At 42.7% G+C, this 17,629-nt stretch overlaps 1 protein-coding gene across 13 annotated transcripts in view; it reads left to right on the top strand.

Annotated features, from left to right (window-relative positions):
* PPP6R3 (protein phosphatase 6 regulatory subunit 3) overlaps window positions 1-3,793 on the top strand; it is a 148,478-nt gene extending 144,685 nt beyond the window's left edge. For 7 of the 13 annotated variants that reach the window (XM_023738144.1, XM_023738142.1, XM_023738134.1 and 4 more), the window contains one exon: window positions 1,539-3,788. In XM_023738144.1, the coding sequence (XP_023593912.1) occupies window positions 1,539-1,590 (52 nt within the window). In that variant the 3' untranslated portion in view covers window positions 1,591-3,788. Of the gene's footprint in view, window positions 1-1,538 lie in introns of all 13 variants that reach the window. The other 6 variants (XM_023738141.1, XM_023738140.1, XM_023738139.1 and 3 more) reach the window with 4 other exon arrangements.
* The last annotated feature ends 13,836 nt before the right edge of the window (window positions 3,794-17,629 follow it).

The raw sequence follows: 17,629 nt of genomic DNA, 5'->3' as shown, positions 1-17,629 counted from the left end.
GAAATCCACCTGTTCTTCTCCCTGGCCAGTAAACATCTGGCAGGAAGAGCCTGCCTCTCAAATCCACAGGGTGACTGCAGAGGAAGAAGTTGGGGTGAGCCAGTGGGAGACGCTGAGGGTCCCACTTGTCTCCGTGGGTCCGTCCATCCTCCACCCAGCACGGTTGCGTGTGGCAGCGCCTATTCCAGGCAGGGCGTTGAAGAAGTTACAGGCACACAGCTAATAGAGGGCCACCGAGAGAGACGTGCAAATGAAGACGAAATAAAGCTAGCTGAGAGAAGTGACAGGAGCCCCGTTTGAGAAAGGGGTGGGGCAAGGCCTCTCTGATTGTTGTCATGGCAGGATCAGGGCAGTTTCCCGTGTGTCACGTTGAAGGTTAGAGATCCCATTTGGGATTCTCAGTGTGCGGTCTTGCCACATGGCCCTGTCACGGTCAGTAGAGAGGGCCCCCGACAGACGGGTGTGCTGCTTGCCGTCCGTTTTATTTCTCACCGCATGTATCAGGCGTGCACTGTGGGCCAGCCAGTGTGCAAGGCCCTGTGTACACCCTGTACCTACAGAACCCAGCTAGGGCCAGGGGTGTTGTCTCCCTTTGTAGGGGCTGAAAACTGAACTGGGAAAGGTTAAGAAATGTCTTAGGATTAGCTTGTAAGTGTGGTGAAGGCAGGCTATGACCTGGTTCCAGAACTTTGCGTTCCTGTGTCTCTGTGGTGTACTGAGACATCATGGGATGTGAGTAGAGGGCACTGTGTGTGGAGCGGACGCTTTGTTCTCTGTTGTGGTTAGCGGGTGTCGGGTCCGAGCTCCGTGGTTTCCTCTAAGGCGTCCTCTTTATAAATCCTGATTGCTCCTTCCCAGCTAGGACTCCAGGCATCCTTCTCCAAGTCCACTTTACAAATTTGGTAGAGCCTTAAGGAATAGCTCAGATATGTTCGGGCTGGAATTTTGGCAGGAAGGCGAAACCTTGTCTATTCTGTCCCTGCTTTGTTTATATAGTACACTCCCCCCCATTATAACCTTGACGTTTGCTTTGTGGAAGTACATTTGTTAACTTGCACGCCTTGGTTTTCTCAGTCATTGGTCTGTTTACGAACCTTTTCTTTCATTTCCTTTTTTTTCTCCCCGTTTCCAGTAGCAGAATCCTGTTTTTCCAGTGAAATTTTATGTGGGTTTCAACATATGAAGCAGAGAAAGGCTCTGTAGGGGCAGGGTGGGCACACGGCTCCTGAAGCCTCTGGAAGCAGCGCTTTCAGAACCTACTGGCCTAGCCTGCTTTCAGGAAGTGGCAGTGGGGGCTTTCCATCGGGACCCTGCTCCACTGGGGAGGCTTAGGTACGACTCAGTTGGGTTTTCTGGAGTTTGAGATTAATTCGTTTATGAGGCATTCCATTAAGTGCCTGCTAAGCGCCAGGTTTTGTGCTGGGCTTGGGCCCACAATATTAAAACAAGTGCGCCCTGTCATCAGGGAGCCAGACGCAGCCCATCTCCTCTCCCGCCTTTCTGCACCAAGTGCCTCACCCCTGTGTCTCGCCCCTCAGGACTGACCAGCCAAGCGTGCCAGGCGACACGTCGGTCAATGGCCCTGTATGATGAGTGATGGCTGCTGCTGCTGACTGAGGACCGCAGACCGCTACCACCCAGGGGCTTCCGGAGGGTTCCACGGAGCCCGCTGAGCCAGTCACTGCTGCACTCACTCTGCAAGGGATCAGGACCAGCAACCTTTCTACTCTAGATTCTAAGACATTGTACAGAGACATTCAGACGTGTACAAAGATTGCACATTGACAAATACCAAGAATTTTTGCGTATGTTTATATTGTATTGTTCTAAATCATGGGTGGCCTGTGAAATAAGATCTTGCCGTCCATGTAATAATAGTAGTAATACTATAGTTCAAATGGCTGTAAGAATAGTTTTATAAAAGTGATACACGGATCTGTCGTATGTGGACGTAACTATCGGCAGTTACTGGTGTGACCAAAGTCTCGGGCAGTTTTCACACCGCCACCTGGTGCGCCACCCGGAGCCCGCTCTCCCTTGAGCGACAAGGAGTCACAGGGTTGAAATGTCCTCCGAGTGTTCATTTGGTTGTTCTGGCTCACAAAACGATTTGGATAAGAAATCTTTGGTGTTCTTTTTATAACCAGTTTTCAATTGGTAACTGTTTATTGTTTAAAATGGATCAAAAATGTTAAGTCTCTTGGTAGAGATTAAGTATTTATTGCTACAACTTAGTTGATAAATTGATGTTCTTGTGAAGCCATATGTTCTGTTAAAGTCTTGTTTGCTTGAAATGATAATCCCTACAGGTGAAACACTAGCATATTGGGAGTGTGTGTGGCTTGTGGTTTGGGTTTTTTGGTTTTGGTTTTTTGTTTGGGTAGTTCATCTGCCTTTTTAACCCATTCACCAAAATTCCCCTTGTTAAGAAGCATCACCAACGAACATTTCAGAGCAATCTGCACATGTTGCAGACCTAAATTATATCAGGCAAGTCCATGGAAAATGCTCGTGCTGCTAACGGAAGCTGAGTGCGTCCATCCGGCAGGCTCATGTTCTAAGGTGGAAACCAGCATCTGGCGCCTCCACACGTCCTTTGTTGTCCCGTGTGTACCGTGCGAGGTCCCCACTCATAAACTCGAAACCAGTGTATTTTTTTTTAGAGCTGGTTTGTGTATATATATAGTGATTATGGATACTAATTCAATGTAATTTATAATTTTCTATGTCAATATAAGAGTACATCACAGCCTTCTCAAACAGCTGAAGCAATATACTGTATATTGCCATATCGTCTGGTGAAAGGGTTAAATTACTTCACCTCTTGGCACTTTTAGATGCAAATCAGTTTCTCATTTCTGTAATAGAAAATTAGTCACGTATTTTTACATCGTTCGCTTTTCCTGACCAGTATTTAAAACCAAAAGGATATTCTGAAAAATGGCCAACAATTTTTTTTAGAAATAGCATCCCAAGCAGCGTGCCTCAACATTACATTGCATACGGAAATAAACAAATCAAACATCTAATGCCTTATTTCTTATTTACTTTTTCCATTTTAAATGGTGTAGAAACTCTTCCGTGAGGTTTCCCAGGCCAGCCTAGCACTCCGAGGACAGTGGAATCAGCAGTAGCCCCTGGGACAAATGGCAGGGGTGGCTCACTTGACATTTGCATGCCTCCTCAGGAACCCTCTTGCTGCCCTGTGCTCCTCTCAGAAGAGACTTCTCGTGTGTTCGCATGTGAACCTGGCTCGGCCGGAGAGCGGGTCCGTGTCAGTCGTCTCAGGACGCCTGGCTGCGTGGCCAGGACCACGGGGACCGCCACTGGATAACGCACCTGTCCCACCTGGTAGAGAGCTTTGCAGGCCGAGGCCAAGGCTGGGCGGCAGTGGCGGTCCCGGCTGCTGCCGCAGTTTGGATTTGGTTGGTTTTCCCATTCCACCCAAGGTAACGGTGTCTTACTTCATCCGACCTGCTGCTGGTTAACGGGCATTGGGGTTTTTTATTTGGGGTTGTATTTTGTTTTGCTTTCTTATATGGCAGGAAAAGTCCATGAGCAAGGGTAGAAAGTCCTTGAGGATTGGAAGGTGGCAGCCCACGGGCCAGGAGCAAGGATGCTCACGTAGTAGCTACTTTAATTTCTGTGTATCGGCCATACTGAACTGCGAGACTAACAGATGTCTATGATACCTGTATTAAAAGTAACATCAACGAAAATAAAGCCTGACTTTTGTTTCTAGTACCCTTTTCTCCTGTCCTTGCTTGGGCTTTACTCAGCAGACGGGTGTGGGGCTACAGTGAGAGCTGCCGTGGCAGTGTCCTGGCCGAGCTGTGATGTGCGCCGGGCCCCATGCAGGGAAGACTGGGAGCAACCTGGAGAGTGTGGCTGCCGGCCCCACGGCTTGTCTCGCCCACTCCTGCAGCCCAGTGCCGGCCGTAGTGGCGCTCGGGACCTTAGGTTGGCAAGGAGCTGCCTGCCACCGGCTGCTGTCTGTTCCTTGAGCTCGTTGTCTTCATGTGTGGGGCCTCCCCAGCCTGTAACCTTTGGCTCCCAGCCCTCCACATAGCAGTTTCCTGATAGAACCTCTCGGGTGTTCCATGATTACTTGAATTCGGTGCTGTATGACAGATGCTTACTCTTCTTGTCCCTCCACCTATTTGAATAAAAAAGCGTTTCACTGGTTCTTATCCCCTAGGGCCAGTTAGTCACCAGATCCCCCTGCACTGCCTAGCTGCTAGTCTGGACATGTACTTGGACACCCCTGAACCACTGCAGGGGGCTCACCAGGCACTCTTGCACCATGGTCAAGGGCACGGGCTTTGGAACCAGGCTTCCGTTCATGTCCCACCATAGCCCCTCATAATGCTGTAACTGTAGGCAGGTTAACTTCTCTTCGCCTCGGCCTTTTCTGTCAGATGGGGGAAATGGTGTTACCAGTTTTGTAGACTTAATACAGGTAAAGTAGCTAGAGCAGCTCTTGGCTTACTCAAAAAACCAAACCCGTTGCTGTCAAGTCAATTCTGAATCATGGCGGCACTGTGTAATTCTGACTCAGCAGTGAGCTGGTAGCAAGCCCGTGTAGCCACATCTGAAGTCAGACTTTGTAACAAGGTTTTCTGCATTTGTCTCTCAGTTTCTGAACTTGGGGTGGGGGTGATAGGGCCCCCTAACAGTCCCCTACAAGGAAAAACAAGAATGAAAGGATGTAAGCTGTTACACTGAATCCGAATTCTCTCCTTACAAGACAGGTGGGCAGACCCGGGTTTAAAAGCAAACCCAGCAATGTGTTGTTTACATGAAAGTTATGAAAGTGAGGAAGGGGGAAAGTAAAGGGATAGAAAAATAGGGCAAGTGCGAACAAAAAGAAGGACGAGTATTAATACCAGGCCAAGAAGAATTCGAACTTGAAAGCACTGTGCAGGGTTAAGAGAATGTATCAAACAGTATAAATATAGCAGCTAAATGTAACTGTTAGAAAGGCAAGAAGAGGGACTGTTATTTCCAGTTTGTTCAGGCTACCAACAACAAAAGTTAGATTTAAGTTTTTTTAAAACTTGCTTTCTAAAAAAGAGCCCTGGTGGTACAATGGTTAAGTGCTTGCTGCTAACTGAAAGATTGGTTCAGACCCACCCAGAGGCTCATGGGAGAAAAGACTTGGCAGTCTGCTCCCGTTAAGATTACAGCCTAGAAACCGTTTGGGGCCATTCCACTCTGTCACCTGGGGTCTCCGTGAGTCAGAATTGGCAGAGCCCAGCAACAACAACCTGTTCCTGTCGGGTCGATTCCGACTCATAGCAACCCTATAGGACAGAATAGAACTGCCCCACAGGGTTTCCAAGGAGCGGCTGGCGGATTCGAACTGCCGACCTTTTGGTTAGCAGCCAAGCTCTTACACACTGCAGCTCGTGGTGGCTGCTAACCAGGCTGCTAACCAAAAGGTCGGCAGTTTGAATCCGCCAGCCGCTCCTTGGAAACCCTATGGGGCAGTTCTACTTTGTTTCATAGGGTCTCTATGAGTTGGCATTGACTCGATGGCAATGGGTTTGGTGTTTTCTGGTTAACAACAACAGCTGTTAAAAAGGTATTGGAGAGCAAACAAGGTGCCAGCGCTCCAAGGGCCAAAGTCCTGGAGAGGAAGGAAATGCACGGAAGGAAGCCTGATGCTCCGTGCCGCTTCTCCGCTTGTAGCTTCTGCTGGTTACGTGACATGAGGCGAGACAGAAAGCACAGGCTCAGAACTGTCTGCAGTCATACAGGGCGGGGAAGACGAAAACTGGAATTGAGGGCAATGAAGGAAGCTGAGATCAGGGCCAAGATCCTGGAGAAAACAGGACCCAGCCTTCAAGCATTCCTGGGCTATGCAGGGGAAAAGGCAGAACAACCAAGCAGAAAACAGCAGCGAGGCTAAAAAGCTAAGAAGAGTTTTCAGACATCTCAGCGTTGGGCAAACAGAAATCGGAGTTTAGGGGCTACCAAGGAGGTGGGACTTTGGTAAGTATCCCAGGGTTTCGTTTGAAACCATTAAAAGGAATACATCGTGGAAGTTGTTAGGGACCGTCGAGTTGATTCTGACTCATAGCGACCCTGTGTGACGGTAGAACTGCCCCGTAGGGTTTTCTTGGTTGTGATCTCTACGGGAGCGGATCACCAAGTCTTTCTCACATGGAGTGGCTGGTGAGTTTGAACCACCAACCTTTCAGTTACCAGCCAAATGCTTAACCACTGTGCCACCAGGGCGCTGTATCATAGGAGTAAGAGCACCTGATAACCTGGTCTCAAAATATAAAGCAAAATCCGGCAGATCTAAAAGAAACAGACCCACGATCAGAGGAAAAATTAAACACAGATCTTTCAATAACCGATAGGATTGATTTTTTTTTAAAGGTAGAGATATGGAAGAATGAAAAATTTAATATGGTTGATCCAACTGAGATATAGAATACTGCACACAACAATTCTAAGATAAACTTTGTGTACACACAAGACATTTCCTAAAATTGACCATGTTCTGGGTTAATGGCAAAGTCTGAACGAATTTCAGAGAAATGAAATCATGCAGAGTATGTTCTCTGCCCAAAGTGGAATTAAGCCAGGAAAAAAAAAGACAACTGGAAAATCCCCCAAACGTTGGGAAATTAAACAACATACTTCTAAATAATCCATGAGTCAAAGTAGGAAAAAAATCAAAATAGAAATTAGAAAATATTTTGAACTGAATTATAAAAACAAGATATACCAAACTTTGTGAAATTTAGTAAAGCTATACTTGGGGGGAAATTTATAGCCTTAAGTATATATTATAAACGAAGAAAGGCTGAAAATCAGTTATCTGTTCATCTCAAAAAGTTTGCAGAAAGCACAGTGAGTTATGGGAGGAAAAAGGAAGGAAAGAAAAAGCAGAAATTAATGGAACGGAGAAAGAACAAGTCAACAAAGCCACAATTGGTTCTATATAAAAAAAAATACAATGTATAAATTAAGGTGGTAGATGGATTAAGGCAGCTAATCAGCTGATTTTACCACGGAGTTCTTGTTGATAGGTGCCATCGAGTCGGTTCCGACTCGTAGCGACCCCATGTACAACGGAACAAAACACTGTCCGGTCCTGCTCCATCCTCGCAGTCATTGTGATGCTTGGGCCCATTATTGCAGCCACTGTGTCAATCCATCTCATTGAGGGTCTTCCTCTTTTTCGCTGACCCTCCTCTTTACCAAGCATGATGTCCTTCTCCAGGGACTGATGCCTCCTGATAACATGTCCAAAGTACATGCAGCACTTCTAGAGACTGGAAAAAGAAGAAGCACATTAAGAGAATAAAGGAGAAAAACCACGTGCTCAAATGCAGAGAAGTAATTTGATAAAATTCAACACCTCTTCCTAATAAAACTCTGAGTAAACTAAAATGGAAAGGAACTTGCTTATTTGATGAAGGGTATCTATAAAAATCCCACAGCAAATATCAAGTGTAATATGAATTATAAAACCCATCTGGGATTAGGGAATGAAACGAGTGTGTCTTCTGTCACCACTTATTTCCAGCATTACTTGGAGGCCTGCAGGTGCGCCAAAGCTAGGGAAAAAAAAAAAAAAAAAACGAGAAAGGAAGCACTGAAACTATTATTTGCATGAGACATGATTATGCATGTAGAAAACCAAAAGGAGTGTAAAGATAACAGATTGGAGTTAAGTGAATTTAGCAAGTAAACCAAAAGGAGTGTAAAGATAACAGATTGGAGTTAAGTGAATTTAGCAAGTATGCCTGGATACAAGGTCAATATAAAAAATCGATTCTATTTTTATAACCTAACCACACACATCTGGAAAATGTAATATAAAAACAATTCTGTTCCCGGATGGAGCAGGAGAAAGGTGGGGTGTAGAACTCAAATTCTAGTAAGAAGACCGGACTTAATGGTCTGAGACTGGAGGAACCCCGGAAAGCATGGCCCCTGGACTCTTACCAGCCCAGAACTAAAACAATTTCTGAGGCCAACTCTTCAGACAGGGATTGGACTGGACTGTGGGACATAAAGTGATACTCATGAGGAGTGTGCCTCTTAGCTCAAGTAGATACAAGAGACTAAACGGGCAGCTTCTGTCCGGAGGTGAGATGGGAAGGCAGAGAGGGTTAGCAGCTGGTTGAATGGACATGGGGAATCTGGGGTGGAAAGGAGGAGTGTGATGTCACCGTATGGAGAGAGCAATTAGAGTCATATAACTGTATAAATTTTTGTATGGGAAAAAATTCTATTCACAGTAGCGTCAAAAACAAATTAGAAATAAATTTAATGAAACACACAAAAGACCGCCGTACTGTAAACTATGAAACGTTGAGAAAAATGAAAGACCTAAATAAACATACATTATGCTGATGGTTTGGAAGACTCAGTATTGTAAAGACACCAATTCGCCCTCTGGAATCTGTCTTTAGGCTCAATGGAATTCCAATCAAAGTCCAAACCTTTTTTTTTTTCCTGAAAATTGACAAGCTGATTTTGAAACTTCTGTGGACATGGCAAAATTCAAGAATAGTCAAGGCAATCTTGAGCAAAGCAGGAAGTGTTATGGATTGCATTGTGTCCCCCCAAAATATGCGTTGGAATCCTAACCCCTGTACCTATAGGTGTGATGCTGTTTGAAAATAAGATTTCCTTTGTTATGGTAATTAGACCATACCTGAGTATGAGTTATTAAAAAGGCAAATTAGAGACACACGGGAAGACAGATGCCATGTGAGGATCGTCTACAAACCAAGGAACCAAGGAATGCCCGGGGCTACCAGAAAGGAAGGAATTGCCCCGGCTGAGACCCAGATTTGGACTTCTAGCCTCCTAAACTGTGAGAAAATAAATTTCTGCTCTTTAAAGTCGCTCACGTGTGTCACAGCAGCGCTAGGAAACTAATACAGGAGGACTTACAGGACTCGATTTCCAGATGTATCAAAAACCTATAGTAAGTGATGATGTTTCAAGAGTAGATATATAGACCAAAGCAACCGAACAGAGTCCAGAAACAGTCCTACATGTTGCAACCACCTGACTTTACACAAGTGGCATTCCCGGGCACTCTTATCCAGTCAGCCCACTGCATTTAGCCAAAAATGAGTTCTCAACTCAGAACTTACAACATAAATAAATTTCAAATCGGTCATAAATCTAAATGTGAAAGTTAAAAAATTAAGATTTTGGAGAAAAATATGTTCATGACCTTCAGGTAGGCAAAGATTTTAAACCATGACTCATAAAGTGCTAACTATGAAGGAAAAAATAGTTAAACTGGACTACATTCAAATTTAAGACTTCTTTGTATTAAAAGACACAACAGAGGAAAAAGGCAAGCTGCAGACTTGGAGAAAGTAATTCTGATACATCCAATGGAAGGACTTGTACCTATAATATACAAAGAACACCTACAAACCAATAAGAAAGAGACAAAACCAATTATTTTAATTGGCCAAAGAGTTAAACAGACACTTCACAAAAGAAATCCATGTGGCCACTAAATATATGAAAAGATACTCAACTTCACTAGTCCTCGGGGAAATGCAAATTATGAGTGCTAAAATGAGAAAGATAAATGATACCGAAGGTTGGCAAGAATGTGAAGTGACTGAAACTCTCAAACTGCTGGAGAAAGTTGGGAAGACTGGTAAAATCTACTAAACCTGAATATACACAAACCTTGTGGCCCAACAATTCCGCTCCTAGGTGTATACCCAACAGAAATGCATGTGTATGCTCACCAAAAATGTATATGAGAATGTTCATAGCCTTACTCTTTTTAAATAGCCCAACTGGAAACCATCAAAATGACAACTTATTTCCACAAAGGACTACTATACAACAAGCAGATTTAATGAACAACCACACATACATATATGAATTTCACAAATATTAAGTGAAAGAAGCAGATACGAAAGAGTATGTGGTGTATGATTCCACTTACATAAAGTACATAAGCAGGCAAAACATGGTGTTAGAAATCAGTATTTTGGTTACACTCGGGAGTGTGGAGAGTGACCAGAAGGGGGTGCAAGGGGACTGCTGGGGACTCATAATGATCTACTTGTTGATCTGGGTGCTGTTGATACAGGTGTGTTTACTTTGTGAAAAGTCACTGAGCTGTGCACTTAACATTTGTGTACTTTTCTGTGTGTGTTAGTATTTCAGTAAAATTTATCCCTCCAAAAATCAATTCCAAGTGGACTGTAGACCTAAATGTAAAAGGTAAAGCAAAGCTTCTAGAATATAGCACAGGGGAATGAGTGTCTTCATGACCTTGGGTAGACGAAGATTTATTAAACAATACAAAAAGCACAAATCACAAAAGATCGATTAACTAGACTTCATTAAAATTCAGAACTTTAGCTCCCCCAAAACACCACTAAGAAAATGAAAAATACAAGCCACAGATTGAGAGATGATGTTTGCAGTAATGTATCTGAGAGACTCATATCCAGAATATGCAAAGAAAAAGAGAAAAAGAAAGCTCCCTCAATAATAAAATTAAAAAGATATCCGAACAGCCTTTGTTGTTAGGTGTCATCGAATCACTTCCGACTCACAGTGACTCTACGTACAACAGAACGAAACACTGCCCAGTCCTGTGCCATCCTCATGATCGTTATGCTTGAGCCCATTGTTGCAGCCACTGTGTCAGTCCTTCTTGTTGAGGGTCTTCCTCTTTTTCGCCGACCCTTTACTTTGCCAAGCATGTTGTCCTTCTCCAGGGATTGATCCCTCCTGATAACATGTTCAAAGGATGTGAGACGACGTCTCACCATCCTTGCGTCTAAGGAGCATTCTGGCCGTACTTCTTCCAAGACAGATTTGTTTGTTCTTTTGGCAGACCATGGTATATTCAATATTCTTCACCAGCACCAAATGGCCAGTAAACCCATAAAAACGTGCTCAAACTTAACTAATCGGGGAAATGCAAATTAAAACCACAAGTCTCCCTAAATTAATGTACGGATCCAATGCAATCCCAATAAAAATCCCAGCAGATCTTTTTTGTAGAAATGGACAAACATCCTAAATTTATATGGAAATGAAAGGGTTCCTGAATAGCCAAACAATCTTGAAAAAGCACAAAGCTGGAGAACTAGACCAGCTGGTTTTAAGACTTAACTGTTATTTAACACTAAGTAAGCAAGGTACTGTGATACTGAAGTGATCTTAGACAAACAGATCAACAGGACAAAATAGAGAATCTAGGAATACACCCAATATATGGTTGACTGGTTTTTGACAGAATTACCAAGGTAATTCAAAGGGGAAAGGATATGTTCAGCACAGTGCTAGAACAACTAGATCTGTAAATGGAATGGAGTCCCTCAGTGGCGCAGACATTTCATACATTCAGCTGCTAACTGAAAGGCTGGAGGTTCGAGTCCACCCAGAGGCATCTCAGAAGAAAGGCCTGGAGATCCACTTCTGAAAAATCAGCCATTGAAAACCCTGTGGAACACAGTTCTACTCTGACACACATGGGGTTGCCATGAGTTGAAATCAACCAGATGGTAATTGGTGTTTTATTTAAGAATTTTTTTTAAGTACATGTCTTTAAGAAATTAGAAAAGGAACGACAAAATATATCAAAAGAAACTTGAACAAAAAAAGATAAAAAGCTGCAACTACAAAAAGAGTGAATTAAGAAATTGTAAAAAGGCTGTTAAAATGGCTTAGAAGTATAAGTAGGTGAGGATGTATGTATCAGGGTGTGTACTGCGGCCTTGTTCCTTGTGGCAGAAATCCCACTGGGGCGTGTCTGATACCTTGGGATTTTATGGAGCTTTTAAAAAGAATGATCTGAACATCTAGTCCAGGAGATGCAGTATGTTCACAGTGTGACCTGTCATCTCAGCAGACAAGATAAACTCAGTACGTTAGAGACAGTCAAGAGCAAGGGCCCGTGGAACTGAAAACGAGAAAATACAAAGCAGTGCTGGGCTCAGAACGAAGGAAACATCTCTGAGGCCCAGAAACGGAGAGAGGGCTGAACCTGAGTATGAGAATAGGCAGCGGCACCTGGGAGTTCAGGTGCTGCAGATGACGCTGTTAACAGCGCTCCGTGCAGACCCGGGAGCGTGGAGCCAGGTGCGGTGAGAGAGCAGAGAAAGGAACGCTGACCTCTCAGGCTGCAGCTTTCACAAGGCAGCTGGCCTCAGGAGGCAGGAACACACATGCAGTGGAGACCAGACACACAGTGTGGAGACCAGAAACTGGACCAGCCTGCCCCCAGGCCTGGAGACTATATCCACAGGGCGGGGACCAAGCACCATTACAGCAGATGGGTCCATGGGGAACCACAGAGCCAGCACAGGCTACCCTAAAGACATTTGACAGAATGGGGGGACATGAAAGAAACAGAAAATCATGTCACTTCCAAAGAGCTTACACACGAAAATTCCAAAATTCATCCAGAATTCTGGCATTAACAGATCGTTATCAAACTCAGTATTTAGAATTCACTTCAGGTGAAATTTATTTTATAGAATAGTCTGATAAAGACCAAAATAAATAAGCCTAGGCTGCTCAAACAGAGAAATGAAGATACAACATCTTTTCCTACCCAGAAAAACATAAAATTATGGAAAAAAATAGGTAGAATTAAAACAGGAGGCTAAAAAGGAAACAATTAGAAGTCTTGGAAATGAAAAATACAGTCATTGACACTAAAGAAATTAAAACAAAAAAATCAACAGTCAAGATAAACTCTAGATGTAGGTAGATAATTGACGATATAGAAAATAGTTTCAAGAAATTTCTACCACCCATCTATCAGTTTTTCATGCTGTGCTGGCTTGCATGTTATTCTGATGTTGGAAGCTATGCTACCAGTATTTCAAATACCAGCAGGGTCATCCATAGTGAACAGGTTTCAGCAGATTCCAGACTAAGAAGAAAGGCTTGTTGATCGACTTCCAAAAATCAGCCAATGAAAACCTTATGGATCACAACAGAATATTGTCTAATATAGTGCAGGAAGATGAGCTTCCTAGGTTAGAACGCACTGAAAATACACAATGGCTTCAACAATGAATGATACCAAGGATTGTAAAGATAGAGCAGAACCAGACAACATTTCTTTCTGTTGTACATAATGTCGCCATGAATAAGAGCCAACCCAACGGTAAATACCAACAACACTGAGAAATTCATCAGAGCCTGGCATAAAAATAATAAAGCTATGAGACAACTGTTGCTGGCCTTGGAGGATGGAACAAGAGGCTCCAGCATGGTCTCAGGAGAGTTTCTGAAGATGCAGAGAAGCGATATTTGAAAAAATATTAGCTGGTGGTTTTCCAGAATTAGAGAAAGACGTGACTCCTCAGAGTAAAGTTGTGCTTTGAGTATAAGCAGGATACAGGATAATGTCTTGGCCCTCGCTCAGTTGAACAGAAGGATGTCATTAAGGATATCACTGAGAGAAAATGGCATTTTCTAAAAAGTGTATGAAACATAATCTCTTTAGACAACAACAACAAACAAGAGACCAAAGGAGAACATATGTGTAATGATTATAGGATTGAGTAAGCATGGAGAACAGTACGGAACAACACACACCAGATTTTTAATTTTGATTTCCTTGTCAGGGAAGGGAGGGGTGGGGTAGAAGTTGTTGTTAGGTGCTACTGAGTCAGCTTTGACTCATGTTGTTCTTAGGTGCGACCGTACGCACAACAAAACGAAACACTGCCCGGTCCTGTGCCATCCTCACGACTGTTGGCTATGCTTGAGCCCATTGTTGCAGCCACTGTGTCAGTCCATCTCCCTGAGGGTCTTCCTCTTTTTCGCTGACTCTCTACTTTACCAAGCATGATGTCCTTCTCCAAGGACTGGTCCCTCCTGATAACTTGTCCAAAGTATGTGAGACATAGTCTTGCCATCCTAACTTCTAAGCAAGACGCATTTGTTCGTTCTTTTGGCAGTCCAAGGTATATTCAATATTCTTCACCAACGCTACAATTCAAAGGCATCAGTTCTTCTTTGGACTTCCTTATTCATTGTCCAGCTTTCAAATGCATATGAGCAGATGGAAAACACCATGGCTTGGGTCAGGTGCCCCTTAGTCCTCAAGGTGACATCTTTGCTTTTCAACACTTCAAAGAGGTCTTTTGCAGCAGATTTGCCCAATGCAATACATCTTTTGATTTCTTGACTGCAGCTTCCATGAGTGTTGATTGTGGATCCAAGTAAAATGAAATCCTTGACAACCTCCATCTTTTCTCCATTAATCATGATGTTGCTTATTGGTCCAGTTGTGAGGATTTTTGGTTTCTTTATGTTGAGGTGTAATCCATACTGAAGGCTGTGGTCTTTGATCTTCATCAGTAAGTGCTTCAAGTCCTCTTCACTTTCAGCAAGCAAGGTTGTTTCATCTACATATCACAGGTTCTTAATGAGTCTTCCTCCAATCCTGATGCCCCATTCTTCTTCATATAGTCTAGGTTCTTGGATTATTTGCTCAGCATACATATTGAGTACGTATGGTGAAAGGATACAACTCTGACGCACACGTTTCCTGACTTTAAACCACACAGTATCCCCTTGTTCGTTCGAACGACTGCCTCTTGATCTATGTACAAGTTCCTCATGAGTACAATTAAGTGTTCTGGAATTCCCATTCTTTGCAGTGTTATCTAAAATTTTTTATGATCCACACAGTCAAATGCCTTAGCATAGTCAATAAAACACAGGTAAACATCTTTGGTATTCTCTGCTTTCAGCCAGGATCCATCTGACATCAGCAATGATATCCCTGGTTCCACATCCTTTTCTAAATCCAGTTAGAATTTCTGGCAGTTCCCTGTTGATATACTGCTGCAGCTCTTTTGAATGATCTTCAGCAAAATTTTGCTCGCATGTGATACTAATGATATTGTTTGATAATTTCCACATTCGGTTGGATCACCTCTCTTGGAATAGGCATAAATATGGATCTCTTCCAGTTGGTTGGCCAGGTAGCTTTCTTCCAAATTTCTTGGCATAGACGAGTGAGCACTTTTAGTGCTGCATCTGTTTGTTGAAACATCTCAATTGGTATTCCATCAATTCTTGGAGCCTTCTTTTTTGCCAATGCCTTCAGTGCAGCTTGGACCTCTTCCTTCAGTAGCATCAGTTCCTGATCATGTGTTACCTCCTGAAATAGGTGAACGTCGACCAATTCTTTCTGGTATAGTAACTCTGTGTATTCCTTCCATCTTCGTTTGATGCTTCCTGTGTCGTTTAATATTTTCCCCATAGAATCCTTCACTATTGCAACTTGAGGCTTGAATTTTTTCTTCAGTTCTTTCAGCTTGAGAAATGCTGAGTGCATTCTTCCCTTTTGGTTTTCTAACTACAGGTCTTTGCACATGTCATCATAATACTTTGTCTTCTCTAGCTGCTTTGAAATCTTCTGTTCAACTCTTTTACTTCATCATTTTTTCCTTTTGCTTTAGCTACTCGATGTTCAAGAGCAAGTTTCTGAGTTTCTTCTGATATCCATTTAGGTCTTTTTTTTTCTCTCCTGTCTTTTTAATGACTTCTTGCTTTCTTCATGTATGATGTCCTTGATGTCATTCCACAACTCATCTAGTCTTCAGTCATTAGTGTTCAAAGTGTCAAATATATCCTTGAGATGGTCTCTAAATTCAGGTGGGATATACTCAAGGTCATACTTTGGCTCTTGTAGACTTGTTCTAATTTTCTTCAGTTTCAACTTGCATATGAGCAATTGATGGTTTGTTCCACAGTCAGCCCCTGCCCTTGTTCTGACTGATGATATTGAGCTTTCCCATCATCTCTTTCCACAGATGTAGTCGATTTGATTCCTGTGTATTCCATCTGGCGAGGTCCATGTGTATAGTCACCATTTATGTTGGTTTATTTGCAATGAAGTCATTGGTCTTGCAAAATTCAATCATGTGATCTCTGACATCATTTCTACCACCAAGGCCATATTTTCCAGCTACTGATCCTTCTTTGTTTCCAACTTTTGCATTCCAATCACCAGTGATTATCAGTGTACCCTGATTGCATGTTCGATCCATTTCAGACTGCAGAAGTTGGTAAAAATCTTCAATTTCTTCGTCTTTGGCCTTAGGGATTGGTGCGTAAATTTGAATAATAGTCATATTAACTGGCCTTCCTAGTAGGCATATGGATATTATCCTATCACTGACAGTGTTGTACTTCAGGATAGATCTTGAAATGTTCTTTTTGATGATGAATGCAATGCCATTCCTCTTCAAGTTGTCATTCCGGGCCTAGTAGACCATATGATTGTCCAATTCAAAATGACCAATACCAGTCCACTTCAGCTCACTAATGCCTAGGATATTGATCTTTATGTGTTCCATTTCAGTTGACTCGTAGTGACCCAGTGTACAACAGAATGAAATGTTGCTGGGTCCTGCGCCATCCTCACAGTCGTTGCTGCGTTTGAGTCCATTGTCACAGCCTCTGTGTCAGTCCATCTCATTGAGGGTCTTCCTCTTTTTTGCTGACCATCTGCTTTATCAAGCATGATATCCTTCTCCAGGGATTGGTCCCTCCTGATAATACGTCCAAAGCAAGCAAGACGAAATCTTGCCATCCTCGCTTTTAAGCAGCATTCTGGCTGTACTTCCTCCAAGACAGATTTGTTCATTTTTCTGGCAGTCCGTGGTATATTCATTATTCTTCACCAACACCATAATTCAAAGGCATCAATTCTTCTTTGGGCTTCCTTATTCATTGTCCAGCTTTTGCATGCATATGAGGCGATTGAAAATACCTTAACTTGGTTCAGGCATACCTTCGTCCTTAAAGTGATGTCTTTGCTTTTTAACAATTTAAAGAGGTCTTTTGCAGCACATTTGCCCAATGCGGTATGTCATTTGATTTCATAACTGCTGCTTCCATTGGCTGTTGATTGTGGATCCCAGTAAAATGAAATCCTTGACAGCTTCAGTCTTTTCTCAGTTTATTATGATGTTGCTTATTGGTCCAGTTGTGAGGATTTTTTGTTTTCTTTATGTTGAGGTGTAATCCATACTGAAAGCTGTAGTCTTTGATCTTCATCAGTAAGTGTTTCAAGTCCTTTTCGCATTCAGCCAGCAAGGTTGTGTCATCTGCATATTGCAGGTTGTTAGTTTGCCTCCATTCCTGATGCCTCATTCTTCTTCATATAGCCCAGCTTCCAAAAAAAAAAGGAAGGGGAGGGGGATAAATTCTTCCTGAAAACAGAAACCCCAGCATAGATGATATATTCCAATTATGTAAAATTATAAAATGGGGTGAATATTTAAAAACGTATAGTTACTGATCTGAGGGATGTCCATGATATTTTAAGTACAAAAATCAAATGTTGGTGTACTTTACAAAAACAAGACAGCAAGTAATTTGGCACCAAAAAAAAAATCCCTGTGTAAGTGTCTGTGTTTGTATAAGTTTGTATGGGCAAGGAGAATGGTATGGAATGGTCTTTAATATTTATGTATTTATCATTTCTAATATTCTTCATACTTTCCTGTAGATCTATCTGAGGTCATTTCCTTTCAACCTGAAGAATTTCCTTTAGCATCTCTTATAGTGAAGATCAACTGGCAAAGAATTCTCCCAGCTTTTATCTTCTTTCAGCACATTATATACGTTGTTT

The sequence above is a fragment of the Trichechus manatus genome, unplaced genomic scaffold (genome assembly GCF_000243295.1).
Source record: "Trichechus manatus latirostris isolate Lorelei unplaced genomic scaffold, TriManLat1.0 scaffold00113, whole genome shotgun sequence".
NCBI lineage: Eukaryota > Metazoa > Chordata > Mammalia > Sirenia > Trichechidae > Trichechus > Trichechus manatus.
The sequence above is the reverse complement of the archived record's forward strand: the minus strand, read 5'-3'. Positions and strand labels throughout refer to the sequence as shown.